Raw genomic sequence first — 21,804 nt, forward strand, 5'->3', positions numbered from 1 at the left:
GTGGAGAGGTTCAGGAGGCAGTTGGAGTTTTGGACCCAAAACTCAGTTGATGGTTCTGAGTCGGAGATCCTTCTTTTGGTTCTTTTAGCATCCAGTGAATGTGAACTTTGTGAAGGGGGACACCTCAGTGTGAGTGGTTCCTGTGTCACCTTTACCTGGAATCCATAACATGGTTCACCCTCGGCAGATTTCTGCAGAACTCTGACAAGTAGCAACAAGAGACCAGGGGTGGGGTCACCTAGTTGCCACGTCAACTTCAAAGGTTAGAGTTATGTTTGAAACGTTTTTTTTCTTTCTAATAACCCGTTGTGATGCTTCTCATTCACGGAATTATATAAATCCTCTCGGGAGGTAGCTTCTGCTTTCAGACTTTGCCATGCCTTGATGTTAACAAGTTCATGGACTTTATTAGCTTCTGCATTACCTTTTTATATTTGCCCGAACTTGCCCTCTTGTTATAATGTAAGGAGCCCGAGCCTTTTCTAGGATTGCTGGTAGCATCTTGTTCCTTTCCCAGGCATTTGGTCTCAGAATCTTAATCGTGAGTCTGCAGTGAGTGGTCTCCAGGACAGCAACCAGGGGGACCGTCTATGTTCTCCTTTGTCACTCACTGCAGACCCGGTTCAGGGGCTGTTGGTCCATCTCCACGAGCCAGCAGCTGGCTTTCACAGGGAAATGCCTCCTTGTGGATGGTAGGAATCCACCCATAGTAGCTCAGGTAAAAGTGTGGGGTGGGGAAAAGTTTGGGTGGCTTCTATTATTGTAAAGATCCAGAAAGACCTGGGGAGTTTAGGGCAGGGAGCAGCTGTGGATGGTATGGGACCCAGAGGCAGCTTGGGCCCTGGTTTTCTCCTGTCTCCTTTCTTCCTTCATTCACTCTCTCTTCATCTCCCTCCTCCAGCTTTTCCTCTTTCTCTCCTTCTTCCCCCTCCCCTCCTCTTTCTCTCCCCCTCCCTCCCTCCTCACCCTCTCTCTTGCAGGGATGATGTCTGGGACTCAGTCACTCTCTAGGTCCCGCTTATTTATTACCAGCTCTTTGTCTCTGTCGTCTCTTTTCCTTTCGTTCAGCTCTTTCCTCATTCCGCTCCCACCTCTAACCCCCAAAACTGGCAGCTGGCTTCCTCAGAACTTGTATCTGGCCTGTAATTGTCCAGACTCTAACACTGATTGACCTTTTTGCTCAAAAGCCCAAGGCCATCTGGCAGTAATTTCTCTGTGTACGGGATTCTGAGTTCCCGAGAGAGGGTCTAGTTGGCTCTGCTCATCTTCCTGAGCTTGGCCACACTGTTCCAGGCTGCCGGCCAGCCTAGAAGTGGATCCCCCTCAGGTCAGAAACACCCTGGGCCAGACATCAGTGGCAGGGTGTGTCGATAGGGATAGATTCTCTGAGAAAGGGTTTGGGGCGGCGGGGGGAGGAGTCATCGGGTACCACTAGCATAAGAGCTGTGTCATAGAACCCCTCGAATTAACTTATACCAGGGAGGTGATCCTAAATTTGCCTCGAGCTATGAATGAGAAGTCATGGTTTACAAACTGTTCTTTTTAGTCACCTTGGCACTAATTCAAGGGTATATATCTCTGAAATAATGAATTCAACATCTTCCAGCCACACCAAACTTGGCATGAAATTAGATTTTCAGCCAAGGTGTTCACTTAGTTCACACATTAGAGTATTGGGCTGGACTTGGTTGATCCAAACAAGATCATCCTGGTGCATAAAATAGAGAATGTGAATTATACTGTTTTACCAGTCATGAAGACTTTGGATACATGATCTGAAACACGCGTCCCCCAGAGTTGAGTGTCCTTTGTGATATTCTTTACTAGGGCAGTGAATGGCAGAAGACAGATCCTGAATCTGGCTCATGATTCCATGAGGAGCTGCCCCACCACTTAGAATCAGGGATCCAGCCCTGCAGGGCAGGCGGGGAATGCTGCTGCCCGCGCCTCCCCTCCTCGGAGCCAGGTTCCCCTCCTTCTGCACTCTGTGGCTGCTGACGCCACACCCCGATGTTCCTTGTGGTCTTAAGTCATAAAACTGGCTATCACTTCATTTTCCTGAAGCATCTGAAGACAGGCTTAGAACTGGGAAACCTTGTCCCACTTTTATACAACTGGAAAACATTGCAGAACTTGAATCTTTCAAACTTAAAAACAAAACAAAACAAACGGCCTGCGAAACACAGCTTATGCAATTTAGTGGCACTGGAAACGTGAAGAGGAAGGGCAAGTGAGCTTGCTTCCGCTTGGCAGATGGTTTTGATTTAGAAAGCGTACCTTGAAATTCAGTACGGAAAAGAGGTTTTGTGTTGCTGCTAATAAAAGTAAGACTACTCCTGAATGTTTCAGAGCCCATCAAAGTTTACATTTAATCTCTTTTCCACTTTTGTCGACCTGGATAGTCTTCTCTCTACAGCTGCCGAGTCAGTCACTGTGTGTTGTGGGAAACTCTCTTCTCCCCATGGTGCAAATTAGGTGGGATCCAGTTCTGACAACATGAGTTAATCATCACTAAAAATATTGGCAAGAGCTGGGCATGTTTGTGCTCCTCGGGGACAGCTTAGAATCTCTGGATAAATATTCTAGTCCCACTGACTGTCCTCTGGGCTTTCTTTCCCCAAACTTCCTCTCCCATAAGGTAGAGCAGCCAAAAGCAAAGTGTCGGATCCTGGTAATTTACAAAGCAAGGACGATACTTTGAAACAATTGGCCTTGAGCTAGCATTGGTATTCAGTAATGTGTTCCCATATAACATGTTTCTTCTTGCAAAATTGTACAGTGGCCATATGACTGTTTTTACCCCCAAAATCCGGTGAGATTACTTTCAAAAGAAATTTTAGGTGTTAGATTACCAAATTCCTGCAATCTTCATATTAAGAACTCCTGTCTGTGTGTGGCCTTCAGCTATGAGACAGGTTGTTATGAGAATGAAAAGAAATGAGAAATGTCTTTTTCTTGTGTCTCCTCTATAGAATAAGAAGATCTACTTGGACATTATTCACACATACATGGAAGTGCATGCCACCGTTTACGGTTCCAGCACAAAGAATATTCCCAGTTACGTGAAAAACCATGGTATCCTCAGTGGGCGGGACCTGCAGTTTCTTCTCCGAGAAACAAAGGTAAGTTTTTAGTAGTTTTGTAAAAATTCATCAGCGATGTTGTTTTCAGGTTTGTTTCCATTGGTGTTGAAAATGGGGTCAGAATCTCTGGTGCTTTCTTTTCAATGCTGCAATAGCTCTTTAGGTCATTTCTGGGCAGTGGTTTTCTAGACCAGCTGTAGCTGAAAATTAGTGAATTTTGGAAGGAGGTTATATAGTTAAAACTTACTGTGGACCTCCTCTGTGCCAGGCATCAAGTGAGGGCCTGTGGACACAGTGGCACATAGGAAAGTGAGGCCATGTCTCGAGAGCCAGAACTTCTGATAGAGCAGCAGCTTTTACAGCAAGCGTGGGGTGCTTAAACCCCCCCTCACACACACACTTCTCCAGTCACCACCAATCGGTACCCAACTAGCTTTTCTTCACACCTCCTCATTCAGTACTGGACACTGAAGAAGTTCAGATGAGGGAAAAGTCCCTTCAGGCTCAAGGAATAGGAAAACATCATGAGAGATGTAAAAGATGAAAAATGGATGGGGTGTGGATGCACCTGGTATTTGGGACAGACAGGAGTGAGAGTCATGTGGTGGAGGTGGAGATGACACATTCAGGAGAGAGTCAGAAACCAGCTGGTCTATGCTAGGAAATAGTGAAAATAAAATATGATAAGGGGCCGAGGGTCTAATTGTCGCAGACAGAGAGTTCCGACCTTGTGGTGCAGGTAGTTGGGGAAGCCACTGATGGAGGACTGTTTTAGTGGCGTGATAAATATGTCGTTTTGACACCATGGGGATGTCCACCCAATATCTAATTCTGCCATGGAAGAACCAAATGAAATTAGGGGACTTGCAAATAGACAAGAGTTTGGCCTTGAAGAGTTGGCTGGCACTTTAATGTATTAGATAAGCTCTCTCATGTTTATTAATAAACTTTTATTTATGAATATTATAAATAATGACTCAGCAGCTTCTATGTGCCAGACATTATGTGAGGGATACAGAGCGAAGAAACAAGCAGATCCCGGCCTCAGTGTTTCCTGAAGGATAAAAGAGCTTGTTATCAATAGTGAATTTTTCAGCTCTGGCCCCTAACTATTCGTTTTCAAGTTGGGGGAGAAAGGCTGAGTGGGTGAACTTCTGTGGCGTAATAGCGATTTCTAATCAGTGTGGGATACCTCGATTTTGGAGAGCGTATTCACGTATGCCGTCCTTTTTAATTCTTACAACAGCCTTCAGAGGTAGGCAGGGCAGGTGTTATTGTTAACTTTATTGTAAACATGAGGAAACAGACTAGAGAGTTTGGCTTGCACAGTCGCTGAGGTCATCTTGAACGTGGCCATAACTCATGAATTTCTTTTTATTGCAAATTAAAGCTCTGCTAGGCCCTCAGCATACCATCCTCATGAATAAATACCCAAACTTAAGAACATTTAATAAATACTCACCAGCCAAAAGAATATGCATCTCCTTTCTGCCTCAGTTACTCCATATGTAAATGCATTTTGACCGTTTCTACCTCTTGTGATGCCATGAATAAAATAGTTTGATAAACTATTTATATCCTTGGCCAAAAATTTGGCTGTTTTAATTAGGATTTTATTTCCTTACAAGATCATCTGTAGTCTGATGATTGTTTGTGGCAATCAGGAGTGAAGTACGTTCCCAGTTTGCAGTTTGCTTTCATTCATCTTCTGTCTTAGGTGACATTTTAGAATCATTAGAATGTGCAAGCCCATTAGTGGCAATGCCGTTTTGCCATTTGTCTCATTTTACTTTTCCCCACATCAGATTGTACAAAAAACTCAAGCTCCTTTAAAAGTACCTTTGGCAGCGCCGGTTTTCAGCAGCATGTCATTACCGTCTCGCACACCTCTGTTAACCCAGCCTCGTGAATGTCTTACTTAGCCTTACAAATTTTAAAAGAACCTTTACTTACCTACCATCCGTTTTCTCTGTCAGAGAATGGGAAATAGGCCAAGGCCAAGGCCAAGGCCAAGGCCAAGGCCGAGGTCCATGGCATCCCAGAGAGGAAAAGAGAAGAGGCCTGGAAGGACCAGGCTACCATGTCAGAGATTGCCTAGCAACCAAGGATTGCAGCTTGAATTTTGAGTGTGAGGGGCATATATTTACTCTTGAAAAACTGGTGCCTTCAGAGGACGTCCCTGGTCCCATTTTGTATTACCTGTTCATGTGTCTGGAATATATTAAAGTATTCAGAGTGGAATGGAGGCTAAAACAGTTGGCAGATATGATGAAAATGAGACAGTGTATCGCCAGGACAACCCCCTCCCCCACCCCGTTATTATACCCAGAACACAGCAGCAGCACAGCACAGGTACTAAAATGGACTTTGAAATAATGACACTAAAGACTAGTCAGGCTTTGCATATATAACCCTTTCTGCCTCTAACTCTTTCTCTGCGTCTCCGTGCAATTTAAAAGCAATTTATTCCAATCCATGTTGAAAGTGGAGAACTGGAGATGCAGAGAAGCAAATGTCTGCAGAATGAATGGGATTCCAACTCGTTATTGGAGAGGGAAGCAAGTCTGGTGCTCCTCGAAGTTTAGAGAAATAGCGAAATGATTGATGCTTAATCAGCTTCTGACTCATTATTTTTCCTTTGAGCCATCTTTGAATCTCTGCATCGAGCCTAGGAAACCCTCAGCTCAGCAGAATTACGTCCTGGCATGCCACTAGGGACTCAGGTGTCATTAGCAGACTCCAGCTGCAGGGAGCCTACGAAGACAGGAGGAATTCAGTGTGGCACTAAAATGAGACTGAAAGAGCTGGGGAGTTGTTGAATCTAAAAGACTCTTCTAATAGGCATATAAATTTGGATGAATTAATTATTTATCAGAGGACCATAGACAAGTCTTTGAGTCCAGCAAACTCCAGAAGTGCACTTTAAGCCAGCAAATAAGTAAGCACTGACTGGGGCGGCATGTTTTTGCTTTGGGTTTGAATCTCCATCTCTTTTAATGTAACTTCTTCCTTCTCCTTCCTAATTTTAACCTCTTTATTACCACCACCCCCAGTCTTGCTGTGGAAGCTCCTTATACAATGGGGCATTTCACATTTTATTCTGGGATAAAAGAGCATTTGGAGTGAGCCAGAACAGGCACCTCCCTTTCTACAGTAAGACTTGAGAACACATGCTGGCTGTGGAAAGCCAGGGAAGAAGGTGCTGCCGCTCATGCTGTTTCTGTACCCCTCCCCTAACCAAACCTTCAGTCGTTCCCCCTCAGACACTGGGTGCATCACAGTGACCCTGTTTCCCTGCCATGTCAGCTCAGCAGCTTAGCAGAGCTTTAGTTTGCAATAAAAAGAAATTCATGAGCTTACCTGTGGACTCACCTAGAAGCCTGGGCAGATTGGAAGATATACAGTAGATACTGTCCCTGTCCCGTCCCATCCTCATGTCTGACTCCCCACTCGACCATCCCTCTTCCCATGAGCTTGGATGTGCTCGCACGACCTCTCTCAGAAATTCAGGGCTGAGACAGCCACGGCCAGTGGAACCCAACTCATACAGCTCCATGATGGCAGAGAGGCTTTGCTTATTCTGTTTACAGGTATGTTCTCAGTGCCTGGCTTGTAGAAAGCCTTCAGGTAATTAAAATGAAGAAAGTCATCACGATAAAAATCTATTCACCATCTGGGATCTTGGAGCCGTTGCCCCCTAGGAGTGGTTTTTTCCTTTTCTCATGAATCATGCACCTAGGTCTCTGAGATCTCCCCAGCAAGGGACACTTTCCTTCTCATACCCCTTTGCTATGACTCTATGGCCCTGTAAGAGAGCCCAGGAACTTACTAGTGGAGAAACGATCTTCCATTTCTATTTCAGATACCGACATATTCACCCTCAGGCAGTCAAGCAGGTTTCATTTTAGTGACCAGTACCTAAAATTATTCTTTTCCAACTAGATGGAAAAAAATTTTATATATACACTTATTCCTCGCTCTGTCTTCCCTCCTACACATACATGCTGAATGAAGAGTGTACAGAGATATGATTCAGTAACCTCTCTGACTTTAGGAACAAAAGCACATCCCCACACCCAAATGCACCACCCCCCAAAAAATTCAGCATCTCACAGAGACACTTGATTGCTGAAAAAAAATCTAACCTATTAGTATTTATTCTTTCGCTCATTTATTTGACAAATGTGTATGGAGTATTGAATATATTTCAGGCCTCATTTTAGGCATTTTTGACGACTAAGGCAGTTTTGCCCACAAGTGTGATGTGGTGGAGAAGACAAAAAGATAACTATAACAATGTAAAAAGTACACAGGCAGAAGTAGTAATAATAAAAATTGTTATACCATTGTAAAACCTCACTGATACTGTAAGCAGGTCAGCCATTCAGTTGTGACTTGTGAAGTTGATGAAATATGGGGTGAGGCCGCTGTGGAGGACACGAGCTGATTGTCACTTTTAACACATTTAACACATTTATGTTATCATGGCGTGCATGCCACAGGATTTGACTACAATTGTGTGGGGCCATTTACTCTAACCCTTACCTGTGGTAAGCCCTTTCTGTGAGTTATCTCTTCATCACAAAAGTCCTCTGATCTGGGTACCATTGGAATCCATCTTAATATGGTAGAGAAGAGGCCTGTTGAGCTGCCTCACCATTTGCAGCTGAGGAGTCAGCCTGGCGTGGAATACGGGTGAGAGAGTGGTCAGGGATTGCTCTTCCAGGGGGGTGACACCTGAACTGCCTTTGAATGGTAAGCATTTCATGCTGGCCTAGCTGGAGGTAGAGTTTTAAATTTATTCAAATATCCTCTTACTCCCCCCATCTGCATCTACAATGCAAATTGTAAATGCGTTTGATTCTGTACTGGGGCTTCTAAATGACTGCAGTGAAGGAAGTTCTGATGATGTTGTTTGCGTTTTGTTTTGTTTTTTGTTTTGCTTTGTTTCTGAAAGGCCACTTAGGTAACTGGGCGTCTACCCAGTAAACTGGTCTCTAGGAAATAGTCTTTGGTTTAGCAGTCAACTTCGGGTACTTAAACACACTTGACAAGGATCTTTATGTTTATCTCCTTGGCCCTTTTGTCTTTACGAGAGAATTTTGAGGTAGTGTAGGTTAAGAGCTTATGGAACCTACAAGAGGGTGTAGCAAACCTATATGAGAGAGAATTTGGCCACTGTTGTCTCTTCCTCCAGCGTGGGGTGCAGAAAGGAAGACAGATGGCCAGAGAGGGACGCTTCGGGCTCTATGAAAGCATCACCTATCAGGAAAATAAATTTCTTCCATACCCAGCCATTGTATGGATTCTTTTTAAAGGTGTAAAAGGGATAGCTATTACCAAAAATTGAACGATTCCCGACCATTATATGAAGAATAAACAAGTAAGGCTTAGCATGTCGGTCATGGGACTGACCTTTCCATGACCCAGTCACTGTAAACCACATCCTCTCTCTTTCTTCCGATAGACGTCCCTCCCCTTTTTTTAGTTTAGGTACTTACGAAATAGTGAGAATACATAAATACACATATAGGTGCTGAACATCTTGTAAGAACCCACAGCCACAACTCCTGCACAGCTAAACAAACTCTAGCTAAATCATACCAGGTCATGTAGATGGAGCTGTGTGAAGTTGAATGTGGATTTGAACTTGGACTGCTGTTTAGTGAACATTTACTAAGTGCCAGGCTTTGGAATACATTCTTTCCATGAAATATCTCATTAATCCACACAGCAGCACCATGAAATAACGCACTATTTCCCCGCATTTTACACATAAAAAGAGAGGTTTAGAGAGTTTGTGTTACCTCAACCGAAGTCCCATAGCTAGAGAGAATAGATGATAAATGGGCTTTTATAATCTGTAAAAAGAGGCGTGTAACAATTTTCTAAAGTTCCAGAACCTAGGATATGATGGGGTTAGGATTTGAACCCTGGTCTCCCTGATTCCAGAGCCTGTGCTGTTCATCACCACATTGACCTGTTTACTTTGTGCCAGTAATCAATTTAATGGATAAGCTGAGATTGATTCATTGCTCAAACTCCTTCCTGAGCCACCCCACCGACTTAGCTAATTAAAACTAGTCAGAAAATTGTATGTTGAATATGTGTTTCTTATTTTGGTTTTGTTTATCTTTGGTTCCTCATCAGGAGTGACTGGAAAATGACCAAACCCGTGGAATCTTCCTAAGAACTACTATCTTTATCCATATTTAAAGGATTCTTTGTTAACTACTCCACTTAACGGATTTAAAACAAGTCTGTTTCACCTTTCACACAAAGTAAAAATCTGAGTGGTTTTACTGAAACTCTTTGTCGATATATAGGGATGTCCCTATCTTGTGCCATGAATAAAACATATGGCGCTTCATCTGTTCTCCCTTGCTTAGTATTAGTTCAGAAATTTAATTTTAGAGCATGTAATCCCTCTGTTTAGAAATGCTCATCGATGGAGCCGGAGTTGCAACCATGGAGATGTTCCATCATCTGGAATATCCTCATTAGATTCTGGGCCTCTGATGGGCCTCTGAAGTATAAATAAAAGATGCCCAGTTTCCTCCTGAAGAGCTAAGCTTCTGCGTTTGAACTCATTCTTGTAGTGTATTTCTCATCCCCATGCTATTGAAATCTGTCAGTGGGCAGAATGAGAGGGAAGGGCGGGTAGGGGAAGAGCAATTTAGTATGGTTAAGGTAAGGGGCGTGGCAAGCCATAAGCACTCAGAAGTTTATGGAATGCCCTTTGGTGGCGGTGAGCTCTCTCTGCCCTATCCTGTTGTCATTCAAACCTCAGGTGTGCTGTCTGATCGTAACACATCTGTCTGTTATAATGTCACAGGAAACGAGTACGCAGGAAGTGGGAAAAAATTGCTTATTGACCAAAGTAACAACAATAAAAAAAAACTTTTTATTTTGGTGTTCCCGAGTAATGCATTTCCTGCATTCCTAAGTAGTGTGACAAAGAAACTCATTGTCAAGAAATTGTGTGGTATTTGCTTAAGCTTCATTCTAAAATTGTGAAGGCTTTGGAAAGTTAGCCCAAAGTGTTTATTCTATGCATATGGAGATATTCCAATGCCAGCAGGGCAGAAGAGATGGTGCAAATTGTTATTCAGATATAATTAAACCTAGGTCACATTCAAGTCTATTAAGCAAGTGCCTCAAATCCTTTTAATTAATGGGTTCAGATTGGTTGGTCTGAAGGAGCTAATTAATTTTTTTCCAGGATTTTCTATTTCAATAGATAAGCATTGTGCTTCCTGCGTTTCCTCCAAAGTTCTTTGCAACTTAGAGTTGATGAAGGTATCAGCACTTTATGGCAGGCCCTGATTTTCAGAGGTCAGGAAATACAATAGGTCTCTCTCTGGTTAAACCCATAGAGACTTGTCTGCATCTTCCAGCATCTTTCTTCCCAGAGTCAAAGGAATCAGGAAGCCCTACGCTTTCCTCTGCCCAACCTCAGCCTGATAGAGGTCATCTTTCCCTTGGAGAGCCAGCATATCCTCCCCAAAATCTTATGGGGAGGGCAGATCACAGAGATCAAAAGCCTCAAGGGCGGTAACCCGGGATTCTTCACGTTGACAAAGCCGGAATGTCTTGGGACTCCCCCACTGCTTCCTTCTATTTCTTCTGCTGCTCTCAGGCATCGCCCCTACCCCTGAGGCGCATGCTCAGGCCACAGCCTATACGTGTCAGTTCTCTCCGATAATCTCGCTCCCGTGAGCTACAGAATAAGGTCCAGAAACAGGGCCTTCCAGTGGTGTGGAGGTACCGCTTATATCTTGCAGCTCACAGGCTCCCACTACCCTGCTTCCCTCTACCCCATGTCTCTGGTGGTTTTGCCCCAGGAACACTACCCAGCCTGCAGAAGGAGCTCCATGGACCTCTCAGAGCCTCTTTCCTCCTGAACGCCCCCATCCCCCATGGACGTTTCCAACAGTGTAGCCAGTCATCTCAAGGTTCGTAGGAAATGAGAGGTTATTCCTCCAAACGACAAAAAGGCGACGTACCCTGTTCTGTGCAAAAGAACATACAGTTATAAGACAGGGAGTCTCTCCTGAAAACCAGAGATTTTAATTTCTTGCCCCAGAAAAATCCCTGCGGGGGCTACGTAACTCTCCAATATGTCCATCGTGGGCCATGCGCAGTAGCCAGCCCTGGAATTGTGTGCCCAACATATACATCCTTCATCTTCCACTGTTGCCCAGGGAACCTGGCAGCCTGGTCTCAGGGCTCTCTAGGCAGAACCATTCTAAATAATCCTTCGATTAAAGCAGCTGCAAAGACAGGATTGCTGGAGCGAGGGACGGGGCAGGGGAGTCGAGCATGCAGCCATAGCCAGTGCAGCAGTATCCTTCCCTCTCGGTGCCTGGCCTTGTGAGTGTTCCTCACTGTGATGGCAGAAGAAGATCGTGCCCTGAGGCCCAGTTATTTTTTTGTCACTTGATGTGCCTCCTGAGACTGGAGTGATTTCAAAACTGGCTCCTTGATGTGGGTAGGGAGAGCTCACGTCTCACCAAGCCCGGACTTGGACCCTGCCCATCAATAACCCACAGCCCTCCAGCAGTGCGAAATATCCCGCGGTGAGGAGATGCAGCTTGGCATTTCTGTGAGATGCTGTTTCATTTCTGGACCCAGGAATCAGTGCCACTGAACTGCAGCAAGTTCCCTTTGTCACGGAGCTCTCAGCTGCAGTTGGTATGAGCACTGTCAGAGTGTGTTTTTGCTGCCATCTATTGTCTGATGTGGGGAAAACACATGGTTTGCTCTCTGGAGAAGGAAGCAGCCTTGTCCGTTTAGCAGCTTGGCACCCTCTTCCCCCATCAAGGGGAAAATAAAAACCAAGATCTTGGTGTTCCCCAGTGAAAACCCCATTATGAAAACCTGTGTTTACTGACCTACCGTCATTTCAAAACAGCTCCATTTGAGCTGTAATCAAACCAAGTGACCTTTCTGTCCCTCTGCCCAGCATCACTGAAAGGGGCCGTTGTTCCTTTGGTTCAATGAAGAAACCTTCTGTTTAGTTAAGCAAGTGTTTTTCCAATCATGTCTCCTGGTGAGTTACAGAAAGATTATTGTTGGGTCCTGGTATTTGTTGTTGTTTTTATTCATTTAATACCCCTACTTTCCTACCCCTCGACTGCCCATCCCAGCACTGATTTCTTTCTTTCTTTATTTTTTTAGCAAAGGAGAATATAATGACCTCAGCAGCTTCATGAGTCTTTAAGGATCCCTGGTCCTGATGTAAGCTGACTTGTCTTTGCCCCATTCCCCCGAGACCTGGGAACCTTCCAGACTTTCTGAGGCTTTCACACAGGAATGGAGGACAGAATAGCCCCCCTGTGAGCCAGAGACACCAGTCCTGATTGACGTGTTTATATGTGGCATGCTTTTCTCTCTTACAGTTGTTTGTTGGACTTGGGTTCCCTTATGAGGGCCCAGCTCCCTTGGAGGCCATCGCAAATGGATGTGCTTTTCTGAATCCCAAGTTCAGCCCACCCAAAAGCAGCAAAAACACGGACTTTTTCATTGGCAAACCAACTCTGAGAGAGGTAAGCATCTATTAACATTATTCTTTCCTCAACAATATGAATAATAGCTATTGAGTGCCGAGAGCTCATTTAAGCTCATAGCCTTGGACAGTAGGTGTTACCGACTTCGTTTAACACAGTTGGATGGAGGAAGGGTGTGCAGGGGTTCAGGGAGATGCACAACTTGATGACATCCTTCAGCTAGATAGTGGCAGAGCCAAGATTTAAATCTGTTTCCACCATTTCACAAAGTGCGAGATTTTTTTTCCCTCTGCCACAAGTCTTTCTCAATTCAAACCGGCATCTCCAGCAAAATTAGCTGAACTTTGACATTCCAAATGTTTAGAGTTGTGGAATAGGGCAATCAGCTGGTTAACAGGTATTTTTGAAGGAGCTACTCTCCATGATGGGCTGTGGGGACTAAAGAGTGGGTCATGGGATTCTTAAAGAACCATCAACCTTGAGAAACAGGATATATCATCGGTGACTGAAGTAACGTGCCAGATATTTTAGCCCACCGTCAGCCAGCACGGCACCATCCTGAGAAGTAATCCTGCCATTGCTCGAGCTGTTTGCAGAAGCTTTATTTCAATTGGCTTCAGAGATCCTCTTGAAAATCCACAGTGGGTCATGAATCACCATTGGAGGCAGTTGGATTTGATTTGGGACAATAAACAAAAGTCATTTAGAGCATGTGAGTGATCAAGCCGGGTGTTTCTGTATCCGGTCAGAAAAGGTGTGTGCAAGAAACCACAATATTAATTTTTTTATTATTTCAGTGTAGTTAGTAAGTGGCTCTGTAGGCTGCTGGCGAGGAGGAAGCCTCTAAGTGTCAGCATCATCACAGTGCCCTTGTCATTTGAGGCCTTCTACTCGGGATTACACTGCTGGGCAGGCTTCCCATTCCTCCTACGACCTAGCAGCAATACAACAGTACTAAGGCATAGGTTTTTCTATTCTGCTACTTCTAAACCTTTCTGGCTCGATTCTCCCGAATACCCCTTCCCTAAATACTATATAAAATGCATCTTCCGTGATTATTCTTTACTCACCAGAGATCTTACCACTTCATAGAGTTGATTATTTTGAGTGTTGTTTTCTCTGACCCTCCCTATCGTTGCCGAAATGGCCAAAGGAGATGGAGGAAGATCAACAAGATCTATAGATCATCGTCAAAAAGATGACCCTGTGGCCTAGATAACCTCGGACAAGAGTTCCTTGTGTATGTGCGTGTTTTATGGAAAAGTTGCAAAAATTGTACTGAGTTTGGTTATATGACTCATGCAGCTTCCTGTAGTGGTGACATATTACAAAACCACAGTACAGTTGTCAAAACTAAGAAATTAACATTGGTATCATAGTATTATCTAAACTACAGATTTTATGTGGACTTCACCAGTTTTTCCACTAATAACCCTTTTCTGTGCCAGGATCCAATCCAGGATCTTACATCGCATTTAATTGTCGTGTCTCTCTAGTCTCCTCCAATCTGTGACAACTCTTCAGTCTTTCATTGTCCTTCATGACCTTGACACTTTGAAAGAGTATTAGTCAGTTTTTTTGTACACTGTTCCTCAATTTGGATTTGGCTGATGTTGTCTCATAATTAGTTTGAGGTTACACATTTTTTGGCAAGAATATCAAAGAAGCAATTTTACCTTTCTCAGTGTATCGTATCTGGGGGTGCATTGTGTCACTATATCATCTTATTACTGTTGATGATAACCTTGATCACTTGGTTAACATAGTATTTGTTAGGTTTCTCTACAATAAAGTTATTATTTTTCTCTATATTGGGGAAAATACTTTGAGACTGTGCAAATATCCTGGTCTTCTCAAACTTTTGCCCATTTATTTTTACCACGTAGTCGTGGGTCTTGCCTGTATCAGTTATTACTGTGGTGCTCTAACAGTGATTTTCTTTTACCCTCCGCATGACTTCATGAAAAGCAAAGAAACCCATCTCTTTTCTTACTGCAGTTTCTATATACAAGCCTTTGGGGAATGATTAATCAAAAGTATCTTAGACTATGTTGGCAACTGACCCCTTTTTTTGTAATTGTAAAGATTTTGATGCCACTTTGTTACCAAGGAGTATTTTTTCCTGGGGGGGGAATAAAAAAGTAGGACACTCTTAAACACAGATTATTTCCTAGTGAATTATGTAATGTTGCATAGATCAGATCAGCCAGAATGAAGTTATTGAGAAAAGTATGTTTGTTGCTTTCTATCAGTTGCAAGTGATCTCACACAGATGACTCCATCGGTCTTAGGCTCCCACAGGAGGGACGGGATGCAGAAGATCAGTTGACAGATGTTTCTTGTGTCCTTCAGGGTCCATGGTACTAGTTATTGCATTACGGGGAACTTATCAAGACACATTTTCTATTTCCTAGTAGCTCAAAATCTGATATATAAGATTGCTAAGACAGATACATAATCAATATAAATGATAAAGAAATAGCTAAGTAAATTAAGGAGGGAGAGTTAGCTTGGAGTTGTGCCAGGTGGAGAGTGTGCTGGATTAACTGAGAAGGGTTGGTGGAGGGAGGAGCTGTGCTTTAAAGGAAAAGGAGGAGGGTGGGATTTCAAGCTTCAGGGACATGAATGTTGATGAGTTCCAGGGAAGTCCCAAGGTCACTTTGCTTTATGCTGGAGGGCAGGTTCCATCTGATGTCTATCTCCTCTGCCAGAGACAGTCCAGAGAGCCAGCTGAGAGCCACCAGCAACATCGCATAGCTCTGAGAGGAGCCAGTGAACTTGACCTCATGGTCAGGTGGAACACTTTACTCTTTTAGTTCACAAAAGCTCCCAAATTCCCCTATAGCTAAAGGTGCTTTTAATTGAGAAACAGGTACCAACAGTTTTATAGATTTCTCTATAGGGTCAAAAAAAAAAAAAAGCCTTTTTTTCCTCAGCAGATGGAAAAATTTTAAATGAAGTGTGTGTATAATTACAAAGCTCTCTTTTTGGGCCCATGTTAGTCTTTCAAGTTAAGCAAAAATTGACCCATATAAATTGCATGTATTTTTCTTCTTTGTCTTCATTTGAAGAGAAGGAAAGTCTAGATTTTCCTTTGTTTTTAGAAAGCAAAACTTTATTTTTATTTTTTGCATTGGACCAATTTTCAAAACCATGATGTACACTTAGGGGAAAAAGTTCTTTAATGCCTTAAGTAATATGGTCAGTTCAAGTTCTACTTTAAATGTAATATAAATTGGATTTTTATCTTTATATTGGGAAATATATTAGTAGGTTCTTGATCATTATTCTGACATTTTGTAAACCATTAGAAATTCTCTGGCTTGAGGGATTCTTTTTTTTCCCCCTCATAACTCATATTCTCTTTGGAGATCTAATAGCCGCTCTGAAGTAATGTCTCATATTTTATAAGATTTCCATTACTTTTACAAACAATACTCCAGTAAATTTACTGATTGATATACAAGGAAAAAGCTCAGATCAGACAGTTCTCAATAAATTAACAAGAAGGAATATAATATTCAGAGGATGAATAATGAATCAAAAAATGCCTTACTCATAAAATTAAGTAACCCTCAATAAGTATAAATGAACGAAATAATAATGGCTCAGTGTTTTGTACTTTCCGAGTACTTAGAACTACCTCATAAATAAGCAGGGACCTTATACGGAGGAGGGGAGAGAGATAAGCAGGGAGAGGATAGGTAAGCAGCTAAGTAGTGACATTCATGGCAACTTTAACTTGCCCTGATTCCACTGTAAAATTAATTATGTAGTTTGTCTTCCAGGCCACAGAATGAACATGGTGTGACATTTTGCTGATCTTCAGAGAGGGTCCGATAAAGGCATAAGTTCAGTCTGGGATTTTTTTAGGCTGGCCAGTTTTAAGAGAGTGATTAAAAGACTGTTATTTACATTGGGCTTCTTTTGCTCTTTGTCTTAAGAACCCAGTAGTATCCTTTAAAATTGTCATCTTCTTTTCTATCTAGAGCTAATAAGTTGTCAAAGGATCTAGATTTTAATTTGCTCTGCTACTTTCTGGCTACGTGGCCTTGGGGTTTTATAAACCCCGCCAGACCTTAGATCCCTCGTTGATACACAGGAAACCTGATACATAATGCATATGCAGATGATTAGCACTGTGCCTGGCCTGCCCAGAGGCTTCATTGATATGTGTTAAAATTAAAATAAATTCCGAAGGGAAAAATGATGTCTCTCTAGCTCCATGAACCTGCGGGCATTCTATCACTGACCCTATGGCTAAGCAGAAGAAGAGGGTGCATGTCAGAAGGGAGGAGAACTGGACAGGCCAGCGAGGGGCGTAACTGGCAGAGGAGGCAAGAGCACAGTCTAGGTTCTGTACTTCAGAATCACTTGATTTCCAGGGGCACTGTCAGTGAAGGCTTGAATCTGAGGCCCCGTAACTTGTACGTCCTTAGCGCTGCATGCACACCGTCGGTGCGGCAGGATACAAGGAACGGGGACACAAGCCGGATGGAGAGGTGCCAGTTAAATGGTCTAGTCCTCTGAATATATTGGGCTCGGAACTTAAAATGAGAGCCAGCTTGGCCTGTGTAGCAAGGACCTCAACCCTTTAACAGAACCAATACCTCCTTCTATTACAAGAATATCGTAACACCTCCTTTTCTCTCCCGAAATGAAATTTGTAAATTATATACCCTGCCTACATATGTAATTTCAGAAAAGAATGATTCTTTAATATAAAAGAGAAATAAAAGCAAAATAATGTATAATAATACGTATTTCAGTATATATGTAGTCAAGAAGTACTAATTAATTTAGATCTAAGAACTAGAAGACATCACGATGTCTTTTTCTTCTTTATAATGAATAACTTTGTATTTAAAGAGGAATAAAACATTCAGCTAAACCTAGTCAGCCCTTTTTGCTTATAAGTGGCATGAAAGAGGAACTACGTACGAAAGTTCCTATATATACACATACCCGTATATATGCAATTCGCCATTAATGGGAGAGCTACAAATATAGACCGATTCGGGTATGTTGTACTGGAGATTCAGATCATCAGAGTGACACTGACTTCACTGCCGTGATTATTCCAAAATGATAACAGGTTATCAGTGAAGTTGCAATTACGTTCTTAGGAAATTCAGTGTATATTAACCTGTGCCACATAGTTAGATTCTGTGAGCCCATGCGAAAGGTCTGAGGTGCATGCGAAAGCTGTTTGGGAAGTGGACAGTTCTCTCTTGTGCAAGGCTGCCGTGTGCAGTGCAAGGTATCTGACATCCCTGGTTCCAGCTCACCCATTAAGATAGCACCCACTGTGTGCGTGAGAACTGAAAATGCTCTCACAAATGCCCAGAATGTGCCTTTCACACCACAACCGTAAAAGGATACAAGAATAAAAATGGAAATACATTTGAGGGGTAAATTTAACTGTCTTAAGGAATGAGCTCTTTGAGAAGTGAGAATTACCAATGTTCATACTGGGTTTCTTCAGCCACCCATTCTTCTTAAAATAAAACCTCCTTTATATCCTTTGCTGAATATAAATTTCTTTATAAATATTGAGGCTTCAGTGTTATGTGAATGATTATTCTTGAAACCATTGCAAAATTCTCTGGTTTTCTGGTAGCATTATTTCTCTTTCTGTCACCTTTTGTAGTATTGTTACTCATCCTCCTATGACTTTAAAGCCTTTATTGTAATTTTTCCATGCTTACTGTCTATCCTAACCAGCTTCTTTTAACATATACAAGTTTGGTCTAGGTGACTTTCGGGGCCAGGATATGATGGAGGATAGTAAATCTTCATTATTTCTTGGTGTAATGTTGGGGGTTGAAACTACCGGTAGCATCCTCCATGTCTCTTGGTTATGACATCTAACTCTTCTTTCCAAGTAAGATTCAAGATGTGGTCTGCATCTTACTTGGAAAGATCACTGGGTCAAAGAAAAAAGATGCGGAGCCATCACTATTATCTGTTTATGGTTTGCTTAGGAGGTTTTAATCGTCAGGAGGAAGAACGAAAAAGATGTCTTATCTGCACAAGTACAACTTGGTACCATAAAAAGCATAACACTTCATGTAGCACATGAAGTTTTTTTTAAAGTGTGTGTGATGTGAGACTGAGATGTTCTGTCTTTTCTTTTTTTAGCTGACATCTCAACATCCTTATGCTGAAGTTTTCATCGGCCGGCCACACGTTTGGACTGTTGACCTCAGCAATCAGGAGGAAGTTGAGGATGCAGTGAAAGCAATTTTAAGTCAGAAGGTTGTTTCTTTTATTCCATTTCCCCCCATTTGTAATGTGAACTGGAAAGTGAGGAAAGTATCACAGGCCCTTGTTTGAGTAATTAAGAATGGCTCCATGTCAGCTCAGCTCTGGAGTTAGAAACTGGCCAGGCCATAGGATTTGGCCTGGGGACGTCATGGCTCTTATGTGGATGGAAACAGATCTGGTGTCCAGATGTGTATGTGGTTCTGCAGACGCTTCCACATGACTCCTAGGACTCGGACACAGGAGTAGGGGCTCGCTTCAGTGGCTTCATTCTGTGGCTCTAGTTCTTTTAAGGGCATCAGTCCTATTGGATTAGGGCCCACTGTACTTCAGGAGGACCTCATCCTAACTTAATGACTTCGAGAAGACCCTGTCTCCAAATAAGGTCACATTCACAGGTACAGGTGGTTAGGACTTCGGCATCTCTTTTGGGGCATCCCAATTCAAGTCATACACCTAATTTAAGTGCACGTGCCCTTGAAGAGAAGTAATTTAAAAGGCTAATTTAGAAGGAGAAAATCTTGGATCATGAAATCCAAAGCTTTTTAGGTAATAGATCTCTCTCTCTCTCTTTTTTCTTTTTTTTCTTTTTTTGGTCAAAAACCTAATGAGAGTGCTTGATACATGAAGCACCGAGAGTGAGGTACTGAGTTCTACCTGCTCACTCCCGCATGAGGCTGGCTGTGCTCACTACGTGGAACCTCTAGTGCTCCACATTTAAAAACCCTGGTCAACCCTTTACACTTATTCCAAAAAAAAAAAAAACCAGTTTAAGGCCACTTAAGAAAAAAAATGTAATTATAATAGTTGATAGGTGGAGAGAACTTCTTTCTACACATCTAGAATCTTTCTGTACACTGTTATAAGTCTTATCGCTCTTAATCTTTATGAGCCGAATCCCATTTAATCCTCCTTCAGTTGAAATTAATATTTAAGTAATTTACTCAAGTTGGATTGACAGCTATGTCTTTTTGACTAGTTTGTTAAGAAGATAATATGAAATTTAAAAAGAAAAAGCATGAAATGAAGTAAAAAAGATAAGAGTAGGAAAGAGAGATAAAGTAGGAATGAGATTTTTACAAAAACCATTGTCATTAAAATCCTTACACTGTTAGAAATGGGTCAGAAACCTGGTCCCAAGCTTTCTCATATTTAATTATAAGATTTTAAATTCCATGACAATCACAAAAGCAAGAAAACATATAACCCATCATTAAAGGAGGAAACAGTCAATAAAACCTAGACCTAGCTATGGCTCGGATGTTGAAATTAATATACAGCTACTTTAAAATGCTAAGATAAATATATTAAAAGTCTTGGTGAAAGAGATGGACAACATATGTGAAGAAATGAGGAATTTTAGCAGGGAGATGGAAACTTTTTAAAAGCCAAATGAAAAAATGCTAGTCCTGAAAAATACAGTGTCAGAAATGAATTCTTTCAGTGGGCTTATCAGCAGACTGTGCACAGCAGAGGAAAATATCAGCAAACTTGAAACTTGTCGGTATAAATTATCTTTTGAAGCACAAAAGAAAATGGAGGAGAAGGTGGGAAGGTAATAGAAAGTTTCCCAAGCCAGCAGGAACTACATATTGCAGCCAGCAGGCATCCTTCCTGTGGCCCTACGAGAAACAGTCCTTTTTCTACAAGTTCCCCCTGCTTCTCCACAACTGACCTTACTTGAGTTTCTCAGTGACTGGATGTGGTTTTAGCATTCCTTTTCATTCCATCCCCCAGAGACCTTGACTTGTTCTTGAAGGACCATCATGCAGAAAACTAGAAAACTAACTCTGACACACTCTCTCCGGCCCTGCGCCCGCACTCTCTCGCTCTCTCGCGCTCTCTCTCTCTCTCTCTCTCTCACACACACACACACACACTCACACACACACCAGCCCCCCTCCCCTTCAATCTGCAGAACAGCCCTTACATCAGGGGCTTGCCAGGGATCTGAAGAGCTTTTCTCTCAGAGAGCCCTGCTCCCATCTACAGCAGCATGGTTAGTGCAACTTCAGGACTGCGGAGCTGGCTTAAGGATACATTTTCCATTTTTTTTGGTTTTCCTTTATAGGAAAATTGTTTGGCATCATATCCTTTAAAACAGTGAACTGGACCACAAAGCAATTAATGAGTCATCCTCCCTTTGGTTAAACTGGGTTTGGTTGCTAGGAGGACAGAGGAAGAGCCATTTTTCTGTATTGCGTTGAGCCTTTGAATTAATTCACTTCCATATCTAATGGATGTCTTTTGAAATATGTTGTAGGAATGACCCTTAAGTATTCAGCCTGCTTTGACAGTATCTGTTGTGTCATGACAGATGGCCACTAATGTTTATTTTACTCTAGAAATTCTATTTGTCCCCCAAGACATGAGCCTGAAATGCCAAGTCCTCTGTTGCAGAGTTTATTTTTGTTTCTTCTATGAACCTTTGGAAGGAAACATATCTCTAGGCCAGTTATAGAAAGCTTCTAGAATCACCCACGGTTTAAGTGAATAAATATCCTTTAAAAGAAAAATTTTTTTGCATTTGGTGTGAAGGGCTACATGAGGGTCAGAGAGGACATGGCGAGTGCAAAAGCTTGGGATGAGAAGGTGCAAGCTTGGAACAGGGGAGTCAGTTTTTTCAGTGTTTTGTACTCTTTGGAAATGAACCATCTCGAAACAGAAGGACTTCTGTTCTTGCAAGATGGTCCTGCTCTGATATTACAATACTTAAGACTCAGCCTCCTTTAGCTCTGTCTGAGTGTATGTGAACAGGGGTGGTGAGATGCAACCTATATGATGCACCATCTAGTTCTGCATTTAAAGATATGTTACAAAATTAACAATTATGGTTGAAGATTTAAAATGTAATGTGTAAATCAACACACGCAAACAAGGGCGGAGGATGCCTTGAGACCGACTGCTTGTGTGCTCACAGAAGGATATCTTCTCTGTCAATTGTCCCA

The 21,804-nt window shown here is 42.4% G+C and overlaps 1 protein-coding gene across 8 annotated transcripts in view; it reads left to right on the top strand.

The window, feature by feature from the left end:
- MGAT5 (mannosyl (alpha-1,6-)-glycoprotein beta-1,6-N-acetyl-glucosaminyltransferase) overlaps positions 1–21,804 on the top strand; it is a 330,189-nt gene that overhangs the window by 283,571 nt on the left and 24,814 nt on the right. For all 8 annotated transcript variants that reach the window (XM_015596648.2, XM_025039242.1, XM_025039241.1 and 5 more), the window contains 3 exons: positions 2,973–3,122; positions 12,485–12,631; positions 18,734–18,850. In XM_015596648.2, coding sequence (XP_015452134.1) covers positions 2,973–3,122; positions 12,485–12,631; positions 18,734–18,850 — 414 coding nt within the window. The remainder of the gene's footprint in view (positions 1–2,972; positions 3,123–12,484; positions 12,632–18,733; positions 18,851–21,804) is intronic.

This window comes from Pteropus alecto, unplaced genomic scaffold (genome assembly GCF_000325575.1).
Source record: "Pteropus alecto unplaced genomic scaffold, ASM32557v1 scaffold3, whole genome shotgun sequence".
Classification (NCBI taxonomy): Eukaryota; Metazoa; Chordata; class Mammalia; order Chiroptera; family Pteropodidae; genus Pteropus; species Pteropus alecto.